At 37.6% G+C, this 22,668-nt stretch overlaps 1 protein-coding gene across 1 annotated transcript; it reads right to left on the bottom strand.

Moving 5' to 3' along the window:
- Nucleotides 1–911: 911 nt before the first annotated feature.
- Nucleotides 912–21,819, bottom strand: LOC131839882 (ankyrin repeat domain-containing protein 26-like). The gene is made up of 3 exons (XM_059187612.1): nucleotides 21,656–21,819; nucleotides 8,244–8,289; nucleotides 912–1,153 (listed from the first exon to the last, which is right to left on the bottom strand). Exons 1-3 carry the CDS (start codon nucleotides 21,803–21,805, stop codon nucleotides 1,014–1,016), a joined length of 336 nt encoding a protein of 111 aa, XP_059043595.1. The 5' UTR covers nucleotides 21,806–21,819; the 3' UTR covers nucleotides 912–1,013.
- Nucleotides 21,820–22,668: the final 849 nt, after the last annotated feature.

Here is a 22,668-nt window from a genome sequence, read left to right as displayed (position 1 = left end):
CTTGGGGAGTCAAAAGTTATTCACATATTCCAAACTGCAAAGGGTCAGTGACCTTAACCCCTGCATTATTCAAGGGTCAACTGTATTAGAATTCATTGTCTGATTGTCAAGGTGGTACAGTAGTTATGTGGAATGTACTGACTTGCAGGATATAAATGCTATGGTAATCAGACATAATTTAACAATTATCTTGCAAATGGTTCTGGGGTAAAAGTTCCTTTTTTTCTTCTAATTTTAAGACTGTTCTATAAAAGTAAAAAATAAACAGAAAAGGTGAAAAGCCTTAAGCAATTCTTATTTCAACATGAGGGAAGAGCTATGAATCAGTATTTATTTTTTATCTACTTTTTAAATTTTTTAAAAGATTTTATTTATTTGACACAGAGAGAGAGAGAGATCACAAGTAGGCAGAGAGATATATGGAGAGAGAGATGGAAGCAGGCTCCTCGCTGAGCAGAGCTCCTGATGTGGGGTTCGATCCCAGGATCATAAGACCATGATCTTAGCTGAAGGCAGAAGCCCAACCCACTGAGCCGCCCAGGCAACCCAGAATCAGTATTTAAAATTAAAATTATACATAGGTATTATGGTACTATAAAAATTAGAATACGTGTAAACATTGACAATAAACTTAGCAGCAATATATCAAAATAATGTCTGTCTAAATCTCTACATTCATATGTAGCAATAAAAATTGGAAAATACCAAGAAGTTATCAATTAACATGACTGAAGTATTCATGAAAACTTGGTTGGTTGGGTGCTGTTTAGAAAGATTGTATTTGGGCAGCCTGAAGCATGTAAAACCCATAATGCTGATTTCCACATAAAAAATCTGCTTAAAAGTTAATTAGCTGCCGAGAAACATAGCTTAAAATATTATATAAACTTTCATTACACACATGGTCCAGAAATATTTTCCTTTAATAAAGATTTTTGCATATCATCCATTTAACAGGAAACAATTAAAATGTTGTGTAGACATCCAGTAAATAAATTTTTACTATTTATCTTTCAGATGCTATACTTTTGCTTCAGAAACTCTGAGTACTCTCTGTGTGCTTTCATTATGCTGTCACAATCTGTACGTCTTTCAAAAGTAGGTCCTAAAGAGGTGGCCTCACCAGATAAGCCTAATTCAAATTCAGTAGCAGCTGAAAAGAAAAAGAATTACAGTCTTTATCTATAATTAATTTTTAACTAAAAGTTACTAAAAAAACAAAGTTGAAGCCTAATGGGTGTTATGAAGAATGAAAAATGTCTAATACAACTACAATATAAAATACAAGATCACTTTTATTTTTATTTTTTTCTGCTTACTTTTTTAAATAATTTTTTTCAGCTTAACAGTATTTATTTATTTTAAGGATTTTATTTATTTATTTGACAGAGAGAAATCACAAGTAGGCAGAGAAGCAGGCAGAGAGAGAGAGAGGAGGAAGCAGGCTCCCTCCTGAGCAGAGAGCCCGATGCGGGACTCAATCCCAGGACCCTGAGATCATGACCTGAGCCGAAGGCAGCAGCTTAACCCACTGAGCCACCCAGGCGCCCAAGTATTCATTGTTTTTGCACCACACCCAGTGCTCCATGCAATCTGTGCCCTCTCCAATACCCACCACCTGGTTCCCCCAACCTCCCAACCCCAACCCTTCAAAACCCTCAGATAGTTTTTCAAAGTCCATAGTCTATCATGGTTCACCTCCCCTTCCAATTTCCCTCAACTACCTTCTCCTCTCCATCTCCCCTTGTCCTCCATGCTATTTGTTATGCTCCACAAATAAGTGAAACCATATGATAATTGACTCTCTCTGCTTGACTTATTTCACTCAGCATAATCTCTTCCAGTCCCGTCCATGTTGCTACAAAAGTTGGGTATTCACCCTTTCAGATGGAGGCATAATACTCCATAGTGTATATGGACCACATCTTCTTTATCCATTTGTCCGTTGAAAGGCATCTTGGTTCTTTCCACAGTTTGGCGACCGTGGCCATTGCTGCTAGAAACATTGGGGCACAGATGGCCCTTCTTTTCACTACATCTGTATCTTTGGGGTAAATACCCAGCAGTGCAATTGCAGGTCGTAGGGAAGCTCTATTTTTAATTTCTTGAGGAATCTCCACACTGTTCTCCAAAACGACTGTACCAACTTGCATTCCCACCAGCAGTGTAGGAGGGTTCCCCTTTCTCCACATCCCATCCAACACATGTTTCCTCTCTAGTTAATTTTGACCATTCTAACTGGTGTAAGGTGATATCTCAATGTGGTTTTAATTTGAATCTCCCTGATGGCTAGTGATGATGAAAATTTTTTCATGTGTCTGATAGCGATTTGTATGTCTTCATTGCAGAAGTGTCTGTTCATATCTTCTGCCCATTTTTTGATATGATTGTCTGTTTTGCATGTGTTGAGTTTGAGGAGTTCTTTATAGATCCTGGATACCAACTTTTTGTCTGTACTGTCATTTGCAAATATGTTCTTCCATTCCGAGGGTTGCCTCTTTGTTTTGTTGAGTGTTTCCTTTGCTGTGCAGAAGCTTTTGATCTTGATGAAGTGCCAAAACTTCATCTTCGCTTTTGTTTCCTTTGCCTTTGGAGACTTATCTTGAAAAAAGTTGCTGTGGCTGATATCGAAGAGGTTACTGCATATGTTCTCCTCTAGGAATTCTGATGGATTCCTGTCTCACGTTGAGGTCCTTTATCCTTTTTGAGTTTTTTTTGTGTATGGTGTAAGAGAATGGTCGAGTTTCATTCTTCTACATATAGCTGCCCAGTTTCGCCAGCACCATTTATTGAAGAGACTGTCTTTTTTCCACTGGATACTTTTTCATTCTTTGTTGAAGATTATTTGACCAAAGAGTTGAGGGTCCATATCTGGGATCTCTACTCTGTTCCACTGGTCTATGTGTCTGTTTTTATGCCAGTACCATGCTGTCTTGGTAATCACAGCTTTGTAGTAAAGCTTGAAATCAGGTAATGTGATGCCCCCAGTTTTATTTTTGTTTTTCAACATTTCCTTAGCGATTCGGGGTCTCTTCTGATTCGATACAAATTTTTGGATTATTTTCTCCGGCTCTTTGAAAAATACTGGTGGAATTTTGATCAGAATGGCATTAAAAGTATAGATTGCTCTAGGCAGTATAGACATTTTAACAATGTTTATTCTTCTGATCCAAGAGCATGGAATGGTCTTCCATCTTTTTACATCTTCTTCCATTTCTTTCATGAGTGTTCTGTAGTTCCTCGAGTACAGATCCTTTACCTCTTTGCCTAGGTTTATTCCCAGGAATCTTATGGTTCTTGGTGCTATAGTAAAAGGAATCGATTCTCTAATTTTTCTTCCTGTATTTTCATTGTTAGTGTATAAGAAAGCCACTGATTTCTGTACATTGACATTGTATCCTGCCACATTGCTGAATTGTTGTATGAGATCAAGTAGTTTGGGGGTGGTGTCTTTTGGTTTTCCATATAAAGAATCTTGTCATTTGCAAAGAGAGTTTGACTTCTTCTTTGCCAATTTGGATAAATTTTATTTCTCTTTGTTGTCCGATTGCTGTTGCTAGGACTTCTAATACTATGTTGAACATGAGTGGTGAGAGTGGGCATCCTTGTCTTATTCCTGATCTCAAAGGGAAGGCTACAAGCATTTTCGCATTGAGGGTGATATTTGCTGTAGGTCTATCATAGATAGATTTTATGAAGTTCAGGAATGTTCCCTCTATCCCTATACTTTGAAGCATTTTAATCAGGAACGGATGCTGGATTTTGTCAAATGCTTTTTCTGCATCAATTGGGAGGACCTTGTTGTTCTTCTCTTTTCTCTTATTAATTTGTTGTATCACATTGATTGATTTGAGAATGTTGAACCATCCTTGTAGCCCAGGGATGAATCCCACCTGGTCATGGTGGATAATCTTTTTAACGTGCTGTTGGATCCTGTTGGCTAGGATCTTGTTGAGAATCTTAGCATCCATATTCATCAGTGATATTGGTCTGAAATTCTCCTTTTTGGTAGGGTCTTTGCCTGGTTTAGGGATCAAGGTAATACTGGCTTCATAGAGTCAGGAAGTTTTCCTTCTGCTTCAATTTTTTGAAACAGCTTCAGGAGAAGAGGGGTTATTTCTTCTTTGAAAGTTGGTAGAATTCCCGAGGGAATCCGTCAGGTCCTGGGCTCTTGTTTTTTGGGAGGTTTTTGATCACTGCTTCAATCTCATTACTAGATATTGGTCTGTTCAGGTTCTCGATTTCCTCCTGGTTCAATTTTGGGAGTTTATATTTTTCCAGGAATGCATCCATTTCATCTAGGTTGCTTAGCTTATTGGCATATAACTGTTGATAATAACTTCTGATAATTGTTTCTACTTCCTTGGTGGTCATTGTGATCTCTCCCTTTTCATTCATAATTTTATGAATTTGTGCTTTCTCTCTTTTCTTTTGGATTTGTGTGGCCAATGGTTTTTCGATCTTATTGATTCTTTCAAAAAACCAGCTGCTAGGGGAGCCTGAGTGGCTCAGTGGGTTAAGCCACTGCCTTCTGCTCAGGTCATGATCTCAGGGTTCTGGGATCGAGCCCCACATCGGGCTCTCTGCTCAGTAGGGAGCCTGCTTCCTCCTCTTTCTCTGTCTGCCTCTCTGCCTACTTGTGATCTCTGTCAGATAAATAAAATCTTAAAAAAAAAACAGCTTCTAGTTTCATTGATACGTTCTACTGTATCTCTGGTTTTTACCTCATTGATCTCAGCTCTAATCTTGATTATTTCCCTTCTTATGTGTGTAGTTGTATTGATTTGTTGTTGATTCTCCAGTTCTTTGAGGTGTAGAGACAGCTGCTGTGTTCTGGATTTTTCAGTTTTTTTGAGGGAGGCTTGAATGGCTAGGTATTTCCCCCTTAGGACCGCCTTTGCTGTATCCCATAGCTTTTGGACGAAAGTGTCTTCATTCTCATTGGTTTCCATGAATTGTTTCAATTCTCCTTTGATCTCCTGGTTGACACAAACATTCTTAATCAAGGTGGTCTTTAGCTTCCAGGTGTCTGAGTTCCTTCTGAACTTTTCCTTGTGATTGATCTCCAGTTTCAAAGCATTGTGATCTGAGAATGTGCAGGGGAAAATCTCAGTCTTTTGGGATCAGTTGAGTCCTGATTTGTGACCCAGTATGTGGTTTATTCTTGAGAAGGTTCCATGTGCACTTGAGAAGAATGAGTATTATTCTGTTTTAGGGTGAAATGTTCTGTATATATCTATGAGGTCTATCTGGTCCAATGTGTCATTAAATGCTATTGTTTCTTTATTGATTTTCCACTTTGATGATCTATTTCTGAGAGAGGCATGTTAAGATCTCCTACAATTAGTGTATTTATATCAATCTGACTATCTTTATTAACAATTTTCTTATGTAATTGGCTGCTCTCATGTTGGGGACATAGATATTTACAATTGTTAGATCATCTTGGTGGATAGTCCCTTTAGGAATGATGTAGTGTCCTTCTGTATCTCTGACTACAGTCTTTAGTTTAAAATCTAATTTGTCTTATATGAGAATCACTACCGCGGCCTTCTTTTGAGCCCCATTGGCATGAAAGATACTTCTCCATCCCTTCCCTTTCAGTCTGGGTGTATCTTTAGGTTCAAAATGGGTCTCCTGTAGACAACATATGGATGGGTCCTATTGTTTTATCCAATCTGCAACCCTGTGCCATTTTATGGGCGCATTTAGGCCATTCACATTGAGAGTGATTATTGATAGGTACATTTTTATTAACATTGTGTTACCTTTGAAGACTTTCTTTCTGTAGATTGTCTCTATATTTCTGTTCAATGCTATTCTTAGGATCATTCCACTTTTATAGAACCCCCCTTAATATTTCCTGCAGTGTCAGCTTGGTGGTTGCATAGTCTTTTAAGCCTTACCGGTCTTGGAAACTCTTTATCTCTCCATCCATTTTGAATGTCAGTCTTGCTGGATAAAGTATTCTTGGCTGCATGTTCTTCTCACTTAGTGCCCTGAATATATCTTGCCAGCCCTTTCTGGCTTGCCAGGTCTCTGAGGACAGGTCTGACGTTATTCTAATCGGCTTTCCTTTGTACGTAAGGAGCCTCTTTGACCTAGTGGCTTTCAAGAGATTATATCTACAATTATGATTCCTCAATTTAACTATCAGGTGCCTTGATGTTCTTCTGGAATCTATAGTCGGATGGAGACTGTTCAGCCTCTAGTACATGAATGCTGGTTCCATTAGCATGATTGAGAAAATTTTGATGAAGTACTTGTTCCACTATATCTTCCAGACTTCTTTCTTTCTCCTCCCCTTCAGGGATTCCAATAATTCTGACACTGAAATGTTTCATGGCATCCTTTATTTCCCTGATTCTCTTTTCGTGGCTTCTAAGCTGTTTGTTCCAGGCTTCCTCCTGACCCTTTCTCTCTGTTTGTCCTCCAGATGACTAATTCTATCTTCTGTCTCAGTTACCCTAGCTTTAGAGAGAATTTAGATTAGATTGGAACTCATTGAGCGCATTGTGAAGCTCATTCCTGGTAGCTTTCAGCTCTTCCCTAACATTGAAAACATGATCTCTGGTCATTTTCAGTTCAGCCCTAATCAATTCCGTTTGGTCATTCATGGCTTTCTCCAACCTAACTATGCCTGGATAATTGTTAGCCTGAATTCTCTTTCTGACATATTGTCTATGTTGATAGCTGTTAGCTCTGTTGCAGAAGGCTCATCCTCTATATTTTTCTTCTGTTGAGCATTACTCCTCCTAGTCATTTTGGTGAGAGATGGCTGAATGGATGTAGCTGGATGTATCAACCGTGGTGCAGTCAAGGTGCACCCTGGAACGCTTCTGAGCAATCAGGGTTCCCCACCCAAATGAGAGAAAAAAGAAAAGAAAAGAAAAATAAGAGAGAGAGAGACAGGGAAGAAATGGAAGATAAAAGAGAAGGTTCAGCCCAAATGGGCCCCAAGGGAAGATTGATGAAGTATACAAACAAAAACAGATAAACAAAAAGACTGCCCACTGGCGTCTTCTGCTCCGGTAGAGATCCAGATGTGTATAATTCTGATATCAGGCTGATTTTGTGGGTGATTGGAGTTCTTTGGAAGGTAATCAGCTCACTTTAGGATACAGGTTGAAACGGCGCCTACTCCTACTTCCCAGCCATCCTGCTTACCTCATTCATCTATTCTTATCTCTGTGGTCAAGTATGGCTGGACCCGTTGGATTTTTATGGTCAAGACCAGCAGAAAAGTCTCTTGTCTTTAGGAAGAGAGGGGAACCTTCCAGACCAAAAAGCCACCTGATTGTTTCTACAAGATCACTTTTAAATATATTTTGCTCATGGTTGCCCACTGAGGTAATTACTATTGTGGATAAATATCAGAGCTTCTGTTTTTCTCATTACAAGATGATAACAGAGCCCACCCATGAACAATCATATAGGACAGACTGAAAAATCAAGCAAGCAAGTTTCAGCGTTGAACATAAGAACTCACAGAAGGAAAATCCTAGTTTTCTATCAATATTGTCTGCTTTTTGGTGGAGGGGATATGTAAGCTGATACCTGAAGGACAGGGAAGAAGCATGTAGGTAGGGGGAAGATGCATATACAAAGAATGTACACAGAGAGTGAGAAAGAACACTTGTGCAATTGCAAGTAGTTGATGCTGAAGAGGTGGGAGAGCAAAGCTGCAGAGTAGGGTAAATGTTAGAAATAGAGAAGGCTGAAAAATCTGGCAAGAACCAAACTGATTTGGGTGTTTTTATTCCATGTATGGAGCTTGGAATTTTACCTAATGTCAAATGGTAAATCAATGACAAAATCAATGACTGGAGATTTAAATGTCACCTGTCAAGTGACAGCTATTTGAACTATAATTGCTTAACTATTACCTAATACAAGACTTCTTTTTTTGGGGGGAAGGGTATTTATATCATTAGCAGAAACAAGGATTTGAGAAAGCCCACATATTTAGGTTACAGTTCCAGAGGGATGGCTGAGGTGAAGGAAGATTACAGCTTGAAATAACAGATAAATAGGCATTTGGAGATTTTTTTAAGTCTGAAACAATGAATAAATGAGGAATAAGTATATATCTCATTATGTTTATGTTTTACATTTTTATTAGATATCTATTAAAAATTTTAACATAGTACCATTATCCAAACAATGGAAAGCAATGCCATTTAGTATTCATAGTTTACTTCAGAAATCAATGACCACCTTAATTCAGAAATTTGGCAACATACCTTCCTTTGCTGCTTTAGTTAGAGTTTCTTCCAACTCCTTCTGCGCCTGAAATTAGTCAAATATTATTTATAATGTTCAAGTTAAACAAGAGACATTACTGTAGGAATTACATATATCTTATGAAATGTGAACTTAAAATAACACTATTATGTCCTCCATGTTGTTATGCTCCACAAATAAGTGAAACCATATGATAATGGACTCTCAAGAGGAAAAGGGTGTTGAGGGAAATTGGAAGGGGAGGTGAACCATGAGAGACTATGGACTCTGAAAAACAATCTGACAGTTTTGAAGGGGCTGGGGGTAGGAGGTTGGGGGAGCCAGGTGGTGGGTATTATGGAGGGCATGGATTGCATGGAGCACTGGGTATGGTGAATAAACAATGAATTCTGTTACACTGAAAAGAAATTAATAAAAAAACTTTAATAAAAAAAAAACCACTACTAGAGACTGTTAGGGATTGCTTAAATAGAAAGATAATCACATAAGTAAAATAAACCCCTAATTATTTTAATCTTAGGTAACAGAAGAAATACAAGTAATGCTATTTAGATAAATCTGATAAAAAGTACAATTAATACTGGTCTATTAAATATACAAAATTTCTGGAAGAGGAGAAATATGGCTGAGGCGTAGGGGACCATAGTTTTGTCCAGTCCCTGGAATTCAGCTAGAGTTTTCAAATCATTCTGAACACCTGTGAACTCAACCTGAGATCTAAGAAAAGAACTGTTATAATTCTACAAATAGAAAAGTGACCATGTTCTGCAAGGTAGGAGGTGTGGCATGGAGAAGTGAATCCAAGGTGATACATGGGAAGATAAACTGTTGGTGGGGTGGGGTGCATAAACCGCCTATCAGAAAGTGATATAGCAGTGGCATGCAAACTGAAACTTTTATAAATCTAATCTGATGAGAGACATCCCTGTTTGAAAATCACTGAGGTGGAGAAGTAGGTCGGAATCCTCGGTAGAACTGCCTGATCTCAGGATCCCTGGGGTCACAGAAAGAATGGGGTGCCTGAGTATGGGAGAGTTCCCAGGTGTTTCAGCAGGGAAGCCAGTTGCAATCAAAGAGCAGAGGAGGGGGCTTTCAGCTCAGTGTTGCCATTAACCACAAACCACATCCCGTTGGGTAACTGCTCTTAGAGTAAAGGCCCAACACACAGAAAAGCCAGGGCAAAACATCCCTCCCTTCCCCTGGAGGAGCAGCATGAATGCTTGCCACAGGAGACTGCAAAGTTTGGAAACTCCAAAGGGGGTAGCATGGCTGAGATAAAAATGCTCAAAGGTTGAGCATGCAGAGAGTGCATACAGAAACCAGGGAGACAAGAGTGATTGACAGATTTTCTGTGAGGGCACACTGAAGAGTGGAATGTGCCCACTTTCAGCTCTAGGGCCGGACACTGGGAGGCTCACATTTTCATTTTAATCCTCTCAAGTGGTGTGGAAAACCGTCAGGGAACAAAAGCCACAAAGAGGAATCTGGAAGCCCTTACTTAGCCTGCCCCCCTGGCAATGGCAGTGCAATACCACCAGGGTGAAGACCTCCAAGAATCAGCTAAAGCTCAAAGGCTCCTCCCCAAGAAAATCAGCAAGAACTTAGCACTAGGATCAACTTTAACCAATCCTAGAGAACTGCAAAACTCTAGTGCTGGGGGAAAATACTCTATAGGAATCATGGCTCCTTAATCTTTCTAGTTTACTTTTCTTTTTTTTCCCCATTTCAACTAATTTCTCATTTTATCAACTCGGGTTTTTAAATTTTTTTATTTCAATTTTTATAGCTACATTCTATCCTTTCATAGTGTTTAACTTTATTTTTGATTATATTTTTTTTTCTTTCTTTACAATTTTGGGATGTAGTTTCCTCCAGCAAACAGACCAAAATATACACAGAATCTAGTGTATTGTTCTGTTCTCATCACCTGATTATATTCTCTCTCTTTTTTAATTTTTATTTTATTCATTTATTTATTTATTTTGGTTTCTGGTCTCTTCTGATTGGTAAAATTTTATTCCTCTGGGGTTGTTATTATTTTAGTATTTTGTTCTCTCATTTTCTGTTCTTCTCTAGAGAGAATGACTAGATGGAAAAACTCACCTGAAATAAGAGAACAGGAGGTACTACTGACTGTCAGGGACCTAATCAGTATGGATATAAGTAAGATGACAGAATTAGAACATGGAATAACAACTATGAAAATACTAGCCAGGCTTGAACAAAGCACAAAAGACACTGGAGAATCCCTTTCTGCAGAAATAAAAGAACAAAAATATTACCAAGTTGAAATCAAAAGGTTATTAAGGAGATGCAATAAAAAAAATGAAGGCTCTGCCTCCAGAAACAGTATGGAGTTTCCTCAAGAAGTTAAAAATATGACCCAGTAATTGTACTGCAAGGTATTTACCCCAAAGATGCAAACATACTGATCTGAAGGGGCACCTGGACACCAATGTTTATAGAAGCAATCTCCACAATAGCCAAACTGTGGAAAGAGCCCAAATGTCCATCAACAGATGAATGGATAAAGAATATGTGGTGTATATATAAATACAATGGAATATTAAAAAGCCATCAAAAAGGATGAACTCTTACAATTTACATTGATGTGGATGGAAATGTAGGTCACTATACTGAGAGAAATAAGTCAATAACAGAAAGACAATTATCTTATTGTTTCATACATATGGGGAATATAAGAAAAGTGCATAGAATCATAAGGGAAGGGAGGGAACACTAAATAGAAGAAATCAAAGAGGGAGACAAATCATGAGAGTCTCTTAACTATAGGAAAAAAAAACAGATGTTTGCTAAAGAGGAGGTAGGATGGGGTAGGTAATTGGGTGATGGGCATAAAAGAGGGTATGTGATGTGTAAAGCACTGGGTATTATATACAACTGATGGTTAACTGAACATTATATCTGAAACTGATATATCATGTATCAGCTAATTGAATAGAAATTTTAAAAAATTCATCACATACATAATGGGTAATGGTGAAATAAAACACTTCTTATCTTTTATAGACTTACTGAGCTATAATTAACTAATAAATATTAACTATTTCAAATTTTAAAAATTGGAGGCTCTAACGGGTAGGATAAACTAAACAGAAAGAACTAGTGAGATAGAAAACAAAATGATGAAGAATAAAAAAGTTGAGGAAAAAGGATAGATAATTAATGGATCACGAGGGGAGAATTCAAGAAATAAGTGACACCATAAATCAAAACAATATTAGAATAACTGGGATCCCAGGAGAGGAGGAAAGGAGGTGTGGCAGAAGGTATATCTGAGAAATTATAGCAGAGAACCTCCATAATCCAGGGAAGGAAAAAGGCATTCAAATCCAGGAGGCACAGAGAAACCCCTTCAACATCAATAAGAATAGGCCAACACTTCGACATATAGTAGTGAAGCTTGCAAATTTCAGAGACAAAGAGAAAATCCAGAAAGCAGCTCAGGACATGCCAGAAAAGACTGGCAAGGTATAGTCAGGGTGCTAAACCAGAACAATATGCAGCCAAGAATACTTTATTCAGCAAGGTTCTCATTCAAAATAGAAGGAAAGATAAAGAGTTCCCAGGACAAACAGAAACTAAAAAATCTGTGACCACCAAACCAGCCCTGCAAGAAATACTAAAGGGGATCCTTTAAGCAAAGAGAGAGCCTCGAAGTGAGACAGACCAGAGAGGAAACAATATACAGAAACAATGACATTACAGGTAATACAATGGCAACTCAATTCATATCTTTCGATAATACCCTGAAAATTAATGGGCCACATTCCCCAATCAAAAGACATAGGGTATCAGATTGGATAAAAAAGCAAGACCCATCAATATGCTATCTGCAAGAGACTCATTTTAGACCCAAGGACACCTCCAGATTGAAAGCGAGGGGGTGGAAAAACATTTACCATGCTAATTGACATTAAAAGAAAGCCAGGGTGGCAATCCTTCTATCAGATAAATTAGATTTTAAGCCGAAGGACATCATAAGAGATTTGGAAAGACACTATCATAATTAAAGGGTCTCTCCAAAAAGAAGATTGTCAAGGTTTATGCTCCTACCATAGGAGCAGCCAATTACATAAGCCAACTAATAACAAAATTAAAGAAACACATCGAGCATGATTCAATAAATAGGGGACTTCTACACCTCACTCACTGCAATGGATAGGTCATCTAAGCAGAAGGTAAACAAGGACACAAGGGGTTTGAATGACACATTGGACCAGATGGACTTCACAGATAAATTCAGAGCACTCTATCCCAAAGCCACAGAATACATATTCTCCAGTGCACAGGGAACTTTCTTTAGTAGAGATCACATATTGGGTCACAAATCAGGTCTTAACCAGTACCAAAAGTTTGGGATCATTCCCTGCATATTTCCAGAACACAGTCGCTTCAAGCTTGACTCAATCACAAGAGGAAATTTGGGAATAACTCAAATACACAGAGGTTAAAGTGCATCCGACTAAAGAATGAATGGGTCAACCAGGAAGTTAAAGAACAAGTAAAAGAATTCATGGAACAAAGGAATTTGAAAACACAACCATTCAAAATCTTTGGGATACAGCCAAGGAAGTCCTGAAGAGGGAAGTATAGAGCAATACAAGCCTTTCTCAAGAAATAAGAAAGGTCCTAAATACACAACCTAACCTTCCCCCTAAAGGACCTGGAGAAACAACAGCAAAGAAAGCCTAAATCCCGCAGGAGAGGCGAATTAATAATAACCAGAGCAGAAATCAATGAAATAGAAACGGAAAGTACAGTAGAATGCAGCAACAACACTAGGAGCTGGCTCTTTGAAAGAATAGGATCAATAAACCCCTGGCCAGACTTTGCAAAAAGAAAAGAGAAAGTACCCAAATTAACAAAATCACAAATGAAAGAAGAGAGATCACAACCAACACCAAGGAAACACAAACAATTTTGAGAACCTATAATGAACAACTATTTGCCAACAAATTAGGCAATCTGGAAGAAAGAGTAACAGAAAAACCTGAACAGACCCATAACCAGCAAGGAAACTGAAGCAGTCATCAAAAATCTCCCAACAAAGAAAACTCCAGGGACAGATGGCTTCCCTGGAGAGTTCGACCAAACATTTAAAGAGGAATGAACACCTATTCTTCTGAAGCTGTCTCAAAAATAAAAATGGACAGAAAACTTCTATGAGGCCAGCATTACCTTGATCCCAAAACCACACAAAGACCCCACCAAAAAGGAGAATTACAAACCAATACTGATGAACACAGATGCAAAAATTCTCACCAAGATACTAGCCAACAGGATCCAACAGTACATTAAAAGGATTATTCACCATGACTAAGTGGGATTTGTTCCTGGTCTGCAAGGGTGGTTCAACATCCACAACTCAATCAATGTGACACAATATGTTAATAAAAGAAAGAACAAGAACCATATGATACTCTCAATAGTTGCAGAAAAAACACGTGACAACTTACAGCATACCTTCTTGATTAAAACTCTTCATGGTGCAGGGATAGAGGGAACATACCTCAATATCATAAAGCCATCTACAAAAAGCCCACAGCGAGTATCATTTTTCAATGGGGAAAAACTGAGAGCTTCACTCCTAAGGTCAGGAACACGGCAGGGATGGCTACTCTCACCACTGTTGTTCAGCATAGTACTGGAAGCCCTAGCCTCAGCAATCAGACAACAAAAAGAAATAAAGGCATCTGGATCAGCAAGAAGCCAAACTCTCACTCTTCGCACATGATGTGATACTCTATGTGGAAAACCTCAAAGACTCCACCCTAAAATTGTTAGAAGTCCTACAGGAATTCAGCAAAGTGGCAGGATATAAAATTAATGCACAGAAATCAGTTATATATCTATACACCAACAATGAGATAGAAGAAAGAGAAATTAAGGAGTCAAAGCCATTTACAATTGCACCAAAAACCATTAAGATACCTAGGAATAAACCCAACCAAAGAGGCAAGGGATCAGTACTTGCCTCTTCATTAAACTATCAAACACTCATGAGAGAAACCGAGGAAGACACAAAGAAATGGAAAAACCTTCCATGCTCATGGATTGGAAGAACAAATACTGTTAAATTGTCTATGCTTCCCAGAGCAATCTATACGTTCAACACAATCCCTATCAGAATACCATCAGCATTTTTTTCAGAGCTGGTACAAATAATCCTAAAATTTGTATGGAACCAGGAAACACGTCAAATAGACAAAGGAATGTCAAAAAGGAAACCAAAGCTGGTGGCATCACAATTCCGGACTTCAAGCTCTATGACAAAGCTGTCATCATCAAGACAGTATGGTACAGGCACAAAAACAGACACACAGGTCAATGGAACAGAATAGAGAGCCCAGAAATGTACCCTCAACTCTATGGTCAACTAATCTGTGATAAATCAGGAAAGAATGTCCAATGGAACAAAAGACAGTCATTCCAACAAATGGTGTTGGGAAAACTGGACAACCACAAGAAGAAGAATGAAACTGGACCATCTTCTTACACCACACACAAAAATAAGATTCAAAATGAATATAAGACCTACATGTGAGACAGGAGTTGGGGTAAATTGGAAGGGGAGGTGAATCATGAGAGACTATGGACTCTGAAAAACAATCTGAGGGGTTTGAAGTGGCGGGGATGTGGGAGGTTGGGGTACCAGGTGTTGGGTATTATAGAGGGCATGGATTGCATGGAGCACTGGGTGTGGTGGAAAAAATAATGAATACTGTTTTTCTGAAAATAAATAAATTGAAAAAATTTAAAAAAAATCCTAAAAGAGAACACAGGTTGTATTCTCTCTGACTCTGGCCAAAGCAACTTCTTGCTACAAACATCTCCAAAGGCAAGGGAAACAAAGACTTCATCAAGATAAAAAGGTTTTGCATAGCAAAGGAAGCACATGACAACATAAAAAGATGACGTACAGAATGGAAAATGATATTTGCAATTGAACATATCAGATAAGGGGCTAGTATCCAAAATCTATAAAGAACTTATCAAACTCAACACCCAAAAAACAAACAATCCAGTCAAGAAATTGGTAGAAGAAATGAACAGACATTTCTCCAAAGAAGACACACAAATGGGCAACAGACATGAAAAAAATGTTCAACATCACTTGGCATCAGGGAAATTAATACAAATCAAAAGCACAATGAGATATCATCTCACACCTGTCAGAATGGCTAAAATGAACAAGTCAGGAAACAACAGATGTTGTCAGGCATGAAGAGAAAGCAGAAACCGCTTACACTGTTGGTGGGAATATAAGCTGATACAGCTACTCTGGAAACAGTATGGTGGTTCCTCAAAGAGCTGAAAATAGAGATACCCAAAGACACACAATTGCACTACTATGGATAGACCTCAAAGATATAAATATATTGATCCAAAGGGGCACCTGAACACCAATGTTTATGCCAGCAATTTTATTTATTTATTTATTTGTTTATTTGAGACAAAATGAGAGATAGAGAGCATGAGTGGGGGAAGAGGCAGAGGGGGAGGAAGTAGCAGACTCCCCACTTAGCAGACAGCCTGAAGTGGGGCTCTATCCCAGAACCGAGGAATCATGAGCTAAGCTGAAGGCAGTCACTTAACCAACTAAGCCACCCAGGCACCACTTGGTACCCTACATTAGACCCCATTTTGGGCATTCAGTGAGAGGATACCTTTCATGAGTAAGAAAATTCTAAATGGGAATACTTATAATATACAGCTGACTCTTGACCAACATGGGTTTGAATGGTGCAGGTCTACTTACACACGGACTTTTTTTGATACTGTATTTTAGTGTATTTTCTCTTATGTTTTTCTCATTAACATTTTTTCTCTAGCTTTATTGTGAGAATATAGTATATAATATATGTAATGTACAAAACCTGTGTTAATGAACTATTTATGTTATAAGTAAGGCTTCCAGTCACCAGTAGGCTATTAGTAGTATAGTTTTTTTAGATTCCATGCAGAAGCAAAATCATATGATATAGGCCTTTCTCTGCATTATTTCACTTAGCATAATACTAGGTCTATCAATGTTGTCACAAATGGCAAGATCCCATTCTTTTTTATAGCTTTTTTATATGTATATATATATATATATCACATCTTCTTTATTCATCTATTCATCTATTGATGGACACTGAGGTTGCTTCCATACTTTGGTTATTGTAAATAATGTTTCAAAAAACATAGGGGTGCATATAACTTTTCAAATTAGTGTTTTCATTTTCTTTGGGTAAATACCCAGTAGTGGAATTACTGAATTGTACTGCATTTCTATTTTTAATTTTTTGAGGAATCATAACATTTTTTGACAATACCATTCTATTCAGGCCTTATAAAATTAATAATCTGACAATATTACTAGACAGCCTTTTAAAACTAATAACTCAATACCACTTGATGGGAAAAACTTTTATTGAAGCAATTTTATAATACCATTATATTTATGTAAAATATAAAATATTTTTATATGACATGACTTAAGGAATTACCAATGTAATGTTACTATCTTTTCCCCCATAATTTACTAAATATTTACTTCTGTGACCTTTATTTCCAGGAGAGAACTGTGTTTAGATGTAGAAATAGCTTGAAGTCCACTAATAAGGAGAACGCATTTGCAATTTTATTTATACTTTTCCATTTATCAAAAAATTAGGAGGGTAAGAAAATTATACACAGAAAAACAATGTTCAATGTATCAGCAAATTTTAATTCAAAGAATTATTAACTAGAAGGATTTTCCCATAACTGTTAGTTTTCAAACTATGGCTCATAGAAATCTAAGGGTCCAATGGGACATAGCAGGATTGAGGGACAAGGAAGTCTATAGGTGTAGTCTCCTTTCTCCTTTAGCTAAACAGCTCTACTTGTCTCTGTTTTATATAATACCGTTTAATGCAAAATGGTTCACCCCCCCTTCCAATTTCCCTCAACTCCCTTCTCCTCTCCATCTCCCCTTGTCCTCGATGCTCCACAACTAAGTAAAACCATATGAAAATTGACTCTCTCTGCTTGACTTATTTCACTCAGCATAATCTCTTCCAGCCCCGTCCATGTTGCTACAAAAGTTGGGTATTCATCCTTCTGATGGAGGCATAATACTCCATAGTGTATATGGACCATGTCTTCCTTATCCATTCGTCCACTAAAGGGCATCTTGGTTCTTTCCACAGTTTGGCGACCGTGGCCACTGCTGCTATAAACATTGGGGTGCAGATGGCCCTTCTTTTCACTATATCTCTATCTTTAAGGTAAATACCCAGACTATGGACTCTGAAAATCAATATGATGGTTTTGAAGGGGTGGGGGGTAGGAGGTTGGGGGAACCAGGTGGTGGGTATTAGAGAGGGCACAGATTTCGTGGAGCACTGGGTGTGGTGCAAAAACAATGAATACTGTTATGCTGAAAAGAAATAAAATTTTTTTTAAAAAAGCTAAGTTCTATTCTTTGGAAAAAAAAATTTTCCCCAGGGCACCTGGGTGGCTCAGTGTTTTAAGCTGCTGCCTTCAGCTCAGGTCATGATCTCAGTGTCCTGGGATTGAGTTCCGCATTGGGCCCTCTGCTCAGCAGGGGGCGTGCTTCCCTTCCTTTCTCTCTGCCTGCCTCTCTGCCTACTTGTGATCTCTCTCTGTCAAATAAATAAAATCTTTAAAAAAAAAAAATTTTTCCCCCAGCGGTATAAAAGTCACTAACTTAGTCAAAGTCCCTAATTTTACATAAGAGACAAAAAGGCTTCAGAAAGACTGTAGTTTGCCTGAGGTCAAAAAACCATCTCATTGCAAGCCAGGCATGTGTTTTAGGTCTTACTGAGCCTAGTGTTTTATGAGAGTTACTTCCTCATATTCAGGAAAAATACATGCATTTTTAACTAGAACTCAAAGAAAATGAATACATAAACATTTGTCGTGTGGTTCAATAAAGTTAAGGCATTAGGCAGAAAACAGCTTTCTAACCATAAATTTTTACAGTCATGAACAGTAATAAAGGAAGGAAGTTACCTTAACTCCTATTAGTAACAGTCAATATATTCAATTTATAAGCATAAATTTTTTTAAAGATTTTTATTTATTTGACACACAGAGAGAAATCACAAGTAGGCAGAGATGCAGGCAGAGAGAGAGGAAGAAGCAGGCTCCCTGCTGAGCAACGAGCCCCGTGTGGGACTCAATCCCAGGACCCTAGGATCATGACCTGAGTCAAAGGCAGAGGATTAACCCACTGAGACACCCAGGTGCCCTAAAAGCACATTTTTTTTTAACTTGAAGGGACAGAGAACTTGAAGAAGAAAATCTTTAATTGAACCAAAGAACCTGAAACTGAGGAAATTCTTCATTGAAAGAATTATTCATTTCCTTCAAATAAAACTTGGTTTATCAAAATCAATCAACAAATGAGTTACCTATGTTGTGAGTTATTTATAGCAGAATTTAAAACACTGAACAGATTTCTCTTTGCCATCTAGCTTCTCCATTAGTCCATATGTACAAAAGACATGATTAACTTTAATTATAAATTAAATCCACTCAGAAATTATAGGTAAACCTTCATTTCCATGTGAGAACACTTCTCTACCTTCTTCATGACAGGAAAGGAGATTTACCTAGTGGGTGAATTTGGGAGAAGGCACTAAGCAATGCTATGTGCTTCCAAATCTCTTCTTTGTAAAACTATGCCTGCCATAGTAACATGAATTGAGGTCTGCTTTCATCTTTGTGGGATGGGCATCAAACATCTGTTCCTTCCATTTACAACTCGGTGTGGAAGTGCCTAATTTGAAATAAAGTATTAGGAAGTTCGCTGTGGCTACATACCTAAGCCACATCCTCCAAGTTGTTACTATGTATTCAAGTCACTAAGCTTATCTCCAGCTGCCTGACTCCTGTGTTCTCAACTCAGAAAAAGAAGAGCAATGTCATCTGCCACCTACTCCACCATAGTTCCAACAAGAAAAATGATCAGACAATACATAGAAATGGTTTCTTCTTCCTTGACTTTATACCTAACATTCATTATTCAAAGCAACATACTTTAAAGAGGGAAAAAAGCTGAAAAGAACAATTTCAGAAATAAACACAGAAAGTCAGACAAAATGAAGAGATAGAGGAATATGTTCCAAATGAAAGAACAATATAATGCTTCAGAAAAATAACTAATGAAACAGAGATAACTAATCTCCCTGATAAAGAGTTCAAAGAAATGGTCATAAAAATGCTCAGCAAACTTTGGAGAATGGATGGATTCAGTGAGAACCTCAACAAAGAGAAAATATAATGAAGAACCAATCAGAGCTGAAAAATACAATAACTGAAATGAAAAAATACACCAGAGGGAATCAACAGCAGATTAAAAGCTGCAGATGAACAGATCAGTGATCTACGGGACAGGGCCGCAGAAGTCATCCAAGCCAAAAAACAAACAAAAAAATTTAAAATGAGGACAGGTTAAGAGACCTCCTAGGATCAAGCCCAACACCAGGCCCACGCTCAGGGAGTCTGCTTCTCCCTCTTTCTGTGGCCCTCCCCTCCCATCTGTGTTCTCTCTTGCTTGCTCTCAAAAATAGATTAGAAGAAAGAAAGACAAGGCCATAACTAGAAATAAGAAAATTATGAAAGAAAGAGTTTTCTTAGTAAAAGCAAACATACAATAAAAGTAATAGATCAGTTTTATAAAGTCGGTATGAATGTTAAAAGACAAAAGTAGTAACAACAATTGTATCTACAGTAATTAGTTCAGAGATACACAAAATAAAAAGATGTAAACTAAGACATCAAATACATAAAACAAGGTGGGGTGGAAAAATATAGTGGTTTTAAAATGTGTTTGAACTTAAGTAGCCATCAACTTAAAGTAGACTTCTATATACATGGGATGTTATATATGAACTTCATTGTGATCACAAAAATCTATAATATATAAAAAAGAAAAAGAAAGGCAACCAATCATAACACTAAAGAAAGTCCTCAAATTAGGAGGGAAGAGAGCAAGACAATAAGGAAACCAAATGAAAGAACAAGATTGAGGCCTCACTTACCATAAGCCTATGCTACTTTTGTCTACATTAGTAAGACCATGAATATACTTTCAAAACCATAAACCTATGTACATTGATTGAAATGGATATTTTAATAACAATGATACACAATGGAAACCAGCTGCTACTTAAAGACTCCCTATTATTCCCATCTTAGTCATCAGTCATTCAAGTGATGGCAAGGTAGATATATGTGAACTTCATTTTAAAAATTCCAGTTGTGGGGCACCTGGGTGGCTCAGTCAGTTAAGGATCTGATCTTGACTTTGGTTCAGGTCATGATCTTGGGATTGTTGAGACTGAGCCCTGCATCAGGCTCTGCACTGAGTATGCAGCCTGCTTACCCTCTGCACCTCACCCCCCACTGCCAGCTTGCACATACTCTCTCTCACCCTCTCACTCTCTCTCTAAAAAAAGAGAGAGAGAGAGAGAGAGAGAGAGAGAGAAGAAGAATCCTGTATCTTTTTTATTTGATTTAGCGATTTAGAAAATGCTCTACCAATTGCTCAGCAGGACATTTTGTAAAAATTGAAATAGAAGTGTTATAAGTTTTAAAAAATGCTCCAAGTAACACAACAATTAAGGATGTACTCTCAGGTGAGAAAATGACAGCAATCACAACTGAAAAAGAAAAATTAATCTCTTGTTTTATTTTATTTTATTTTATTTATAAAAAGGACTCATCATAGGCTCTTTTAAATAATAAATATCCATATGTGATTAAGTGTTTGGATTCTTATTGTTCACTTATACATAGGGGTGGGAATAATGGCGAACTTTAAAATTGTTATGAACCATTGCCAACAAGGAAATTAATCAAAGCATCTAAGTATACATTTCATTAGTGAGCAATAAAAGTTACTTTCTAAAATCGAATTTAGATGTAGGTTTTTAAGAAATTTAAAATGTGTCCATTTTGGGGTGCCTGGGTAACATAGTCAAGTGTCTGACTCTTGTTTTTGGCTCACGTTATGATCTTAGAATTGTGAGACTGGGCCCCATGTAGGGTTCCACACTCAGCAGGAAGTCTGCTTGAGAATCTCACACTCTCTCCCCCTCTTGTACACTCTCTCTCTAAAATAAATAAAATCTTGAAAAAAATAATAAAATATGTCAGTTTAGTTATATTTATTGATAAAGGTTATAATAGGTATCTCTTGAAAGTAAGAGTTCCAGGATCTAAGAAAAAAAATCAAAATTTCTGTCTCATTTCTTTATTAGCACAAATAAGTATGACTTTTACTTAGTGTGTATTAGTTAGCTAAACAACTCAGAATTTTACCAAATTAAAAACAAAAATTATATCAGGAATCTGAAACCCAAGGAAAAAAAGGAAAAATAATATAACTAACCTTGGTGATGTAAGTATCGATGTCATTACTTGAACGCCTTGAGTTTGAGGTACGAATCACCATGTTTTCTCTTAGAGAAACATCTCTATTGAATAGCGAGCTATTATTATTAACATTTATACCATAAGGCAGATCTGGGGCTGGCCTCATATTGGCCGCACTAGTCCTGTTCAGATAACAAAACACAATGCTTAGTATTTCATTTCTCCCCAAATCAGTCCTAAATTACTTGCATTTTTTAAGTTTCCATAATAGTAAACAGAATGTGACATTAAATAGTATTTTAACATGGTAAATGTGACAGAGAAGACCCACTATGTATAATTATAGGTTTAAAACTGTTCTAAAGAAGTACATATATTTCTAGGGTTCCTAACTAACAAGTAATTCAAATTAAGGAGGGAGAGAAATGGCTATCAGTGATGTTCATGGCCTAACAGGTTATACCTGCTGCCTTTTGGAATGGTTGTACTTAAAAGATTCTTGGGGATGCCATGATACATACTTATATTTAGTAAACCAGTTTAGAGCTGCAAAAATAAACTATCCTGGGGGTCTGGGTGGCTCGGTCAGTTAACCATCTGCCTTCAACTCAGGTCAGGACCCCACAGTCCTGGAATTGAGCCCCACACTGGGCTCCCTGCTTGAGGGAAGCCTGCTTCTCCCTCACCCTCTGCCTGTTGCTCCCCTCTGCTTCTGCTCCCTTGCTCGCTCTCTCTCTCTCTCTGTCAAATAAATATGTAAAATCTTTAAAGGAAAATAAAAATTTTAAAAATCCCTCAAAGACATTTTTCAAGCATTGGCTTTCACCACTCTTGTACATTTCACACATTACCTCAGAGAGATTGAGCATTTGGGACTGAGGAAAAATTTAGACGAACAATTGCTAGAGGACAAGTAGATGGCAGAGTTGTGATCAGAAAGAACTGAAACAGCAAATAGGTTATAACACAAATACCAAGGTACTGGGGGTGGAATCTACCATTTCCATCTTGACATTTTGGGTTAAAGAT

Source organism: Mustela lutreola, chromosome 8 (genome assembly GCF_030435805.1).
Source record: "Mustela lutreola isolate mMusLut2 chromosome 8, mMusLut2.pri, whole genome shotgun sequence".
NCBI lineage: Eukaryota > Metazoa > Chordata > Mammalia > Carnivora > Mustelidae > Mustela > Mustela lutreola.
The sequence above is the reverse complement of the archived record's forward strand: the minus strand, read 5'-3'. Positions and strand labels throughout refer to the sequence as shown.

Coding starts and splice junctions, on each gene's coding strand:
- LOC131839882 (XM_059187612.1), bottom strand. CDS start 21,805: ATGAGGCCAGCCCCAGATCTGCCTTATGGTATAAATGTTAATAATAAT. Junction 8,290..21,655: donor TCGATACTTACATCACCAAG/GTTAGTTATATT, acceptor GACTAATTTCAG/GCGCAGAAGGAGTTGGAAGA. Junction 1,154..8,243: donor AACTAAAGCAGCAAAGGAAG/GTATGTTGCCAA, acceptor TTTTCTTTTCAG/CTGCTACTGAATTTGAATTA.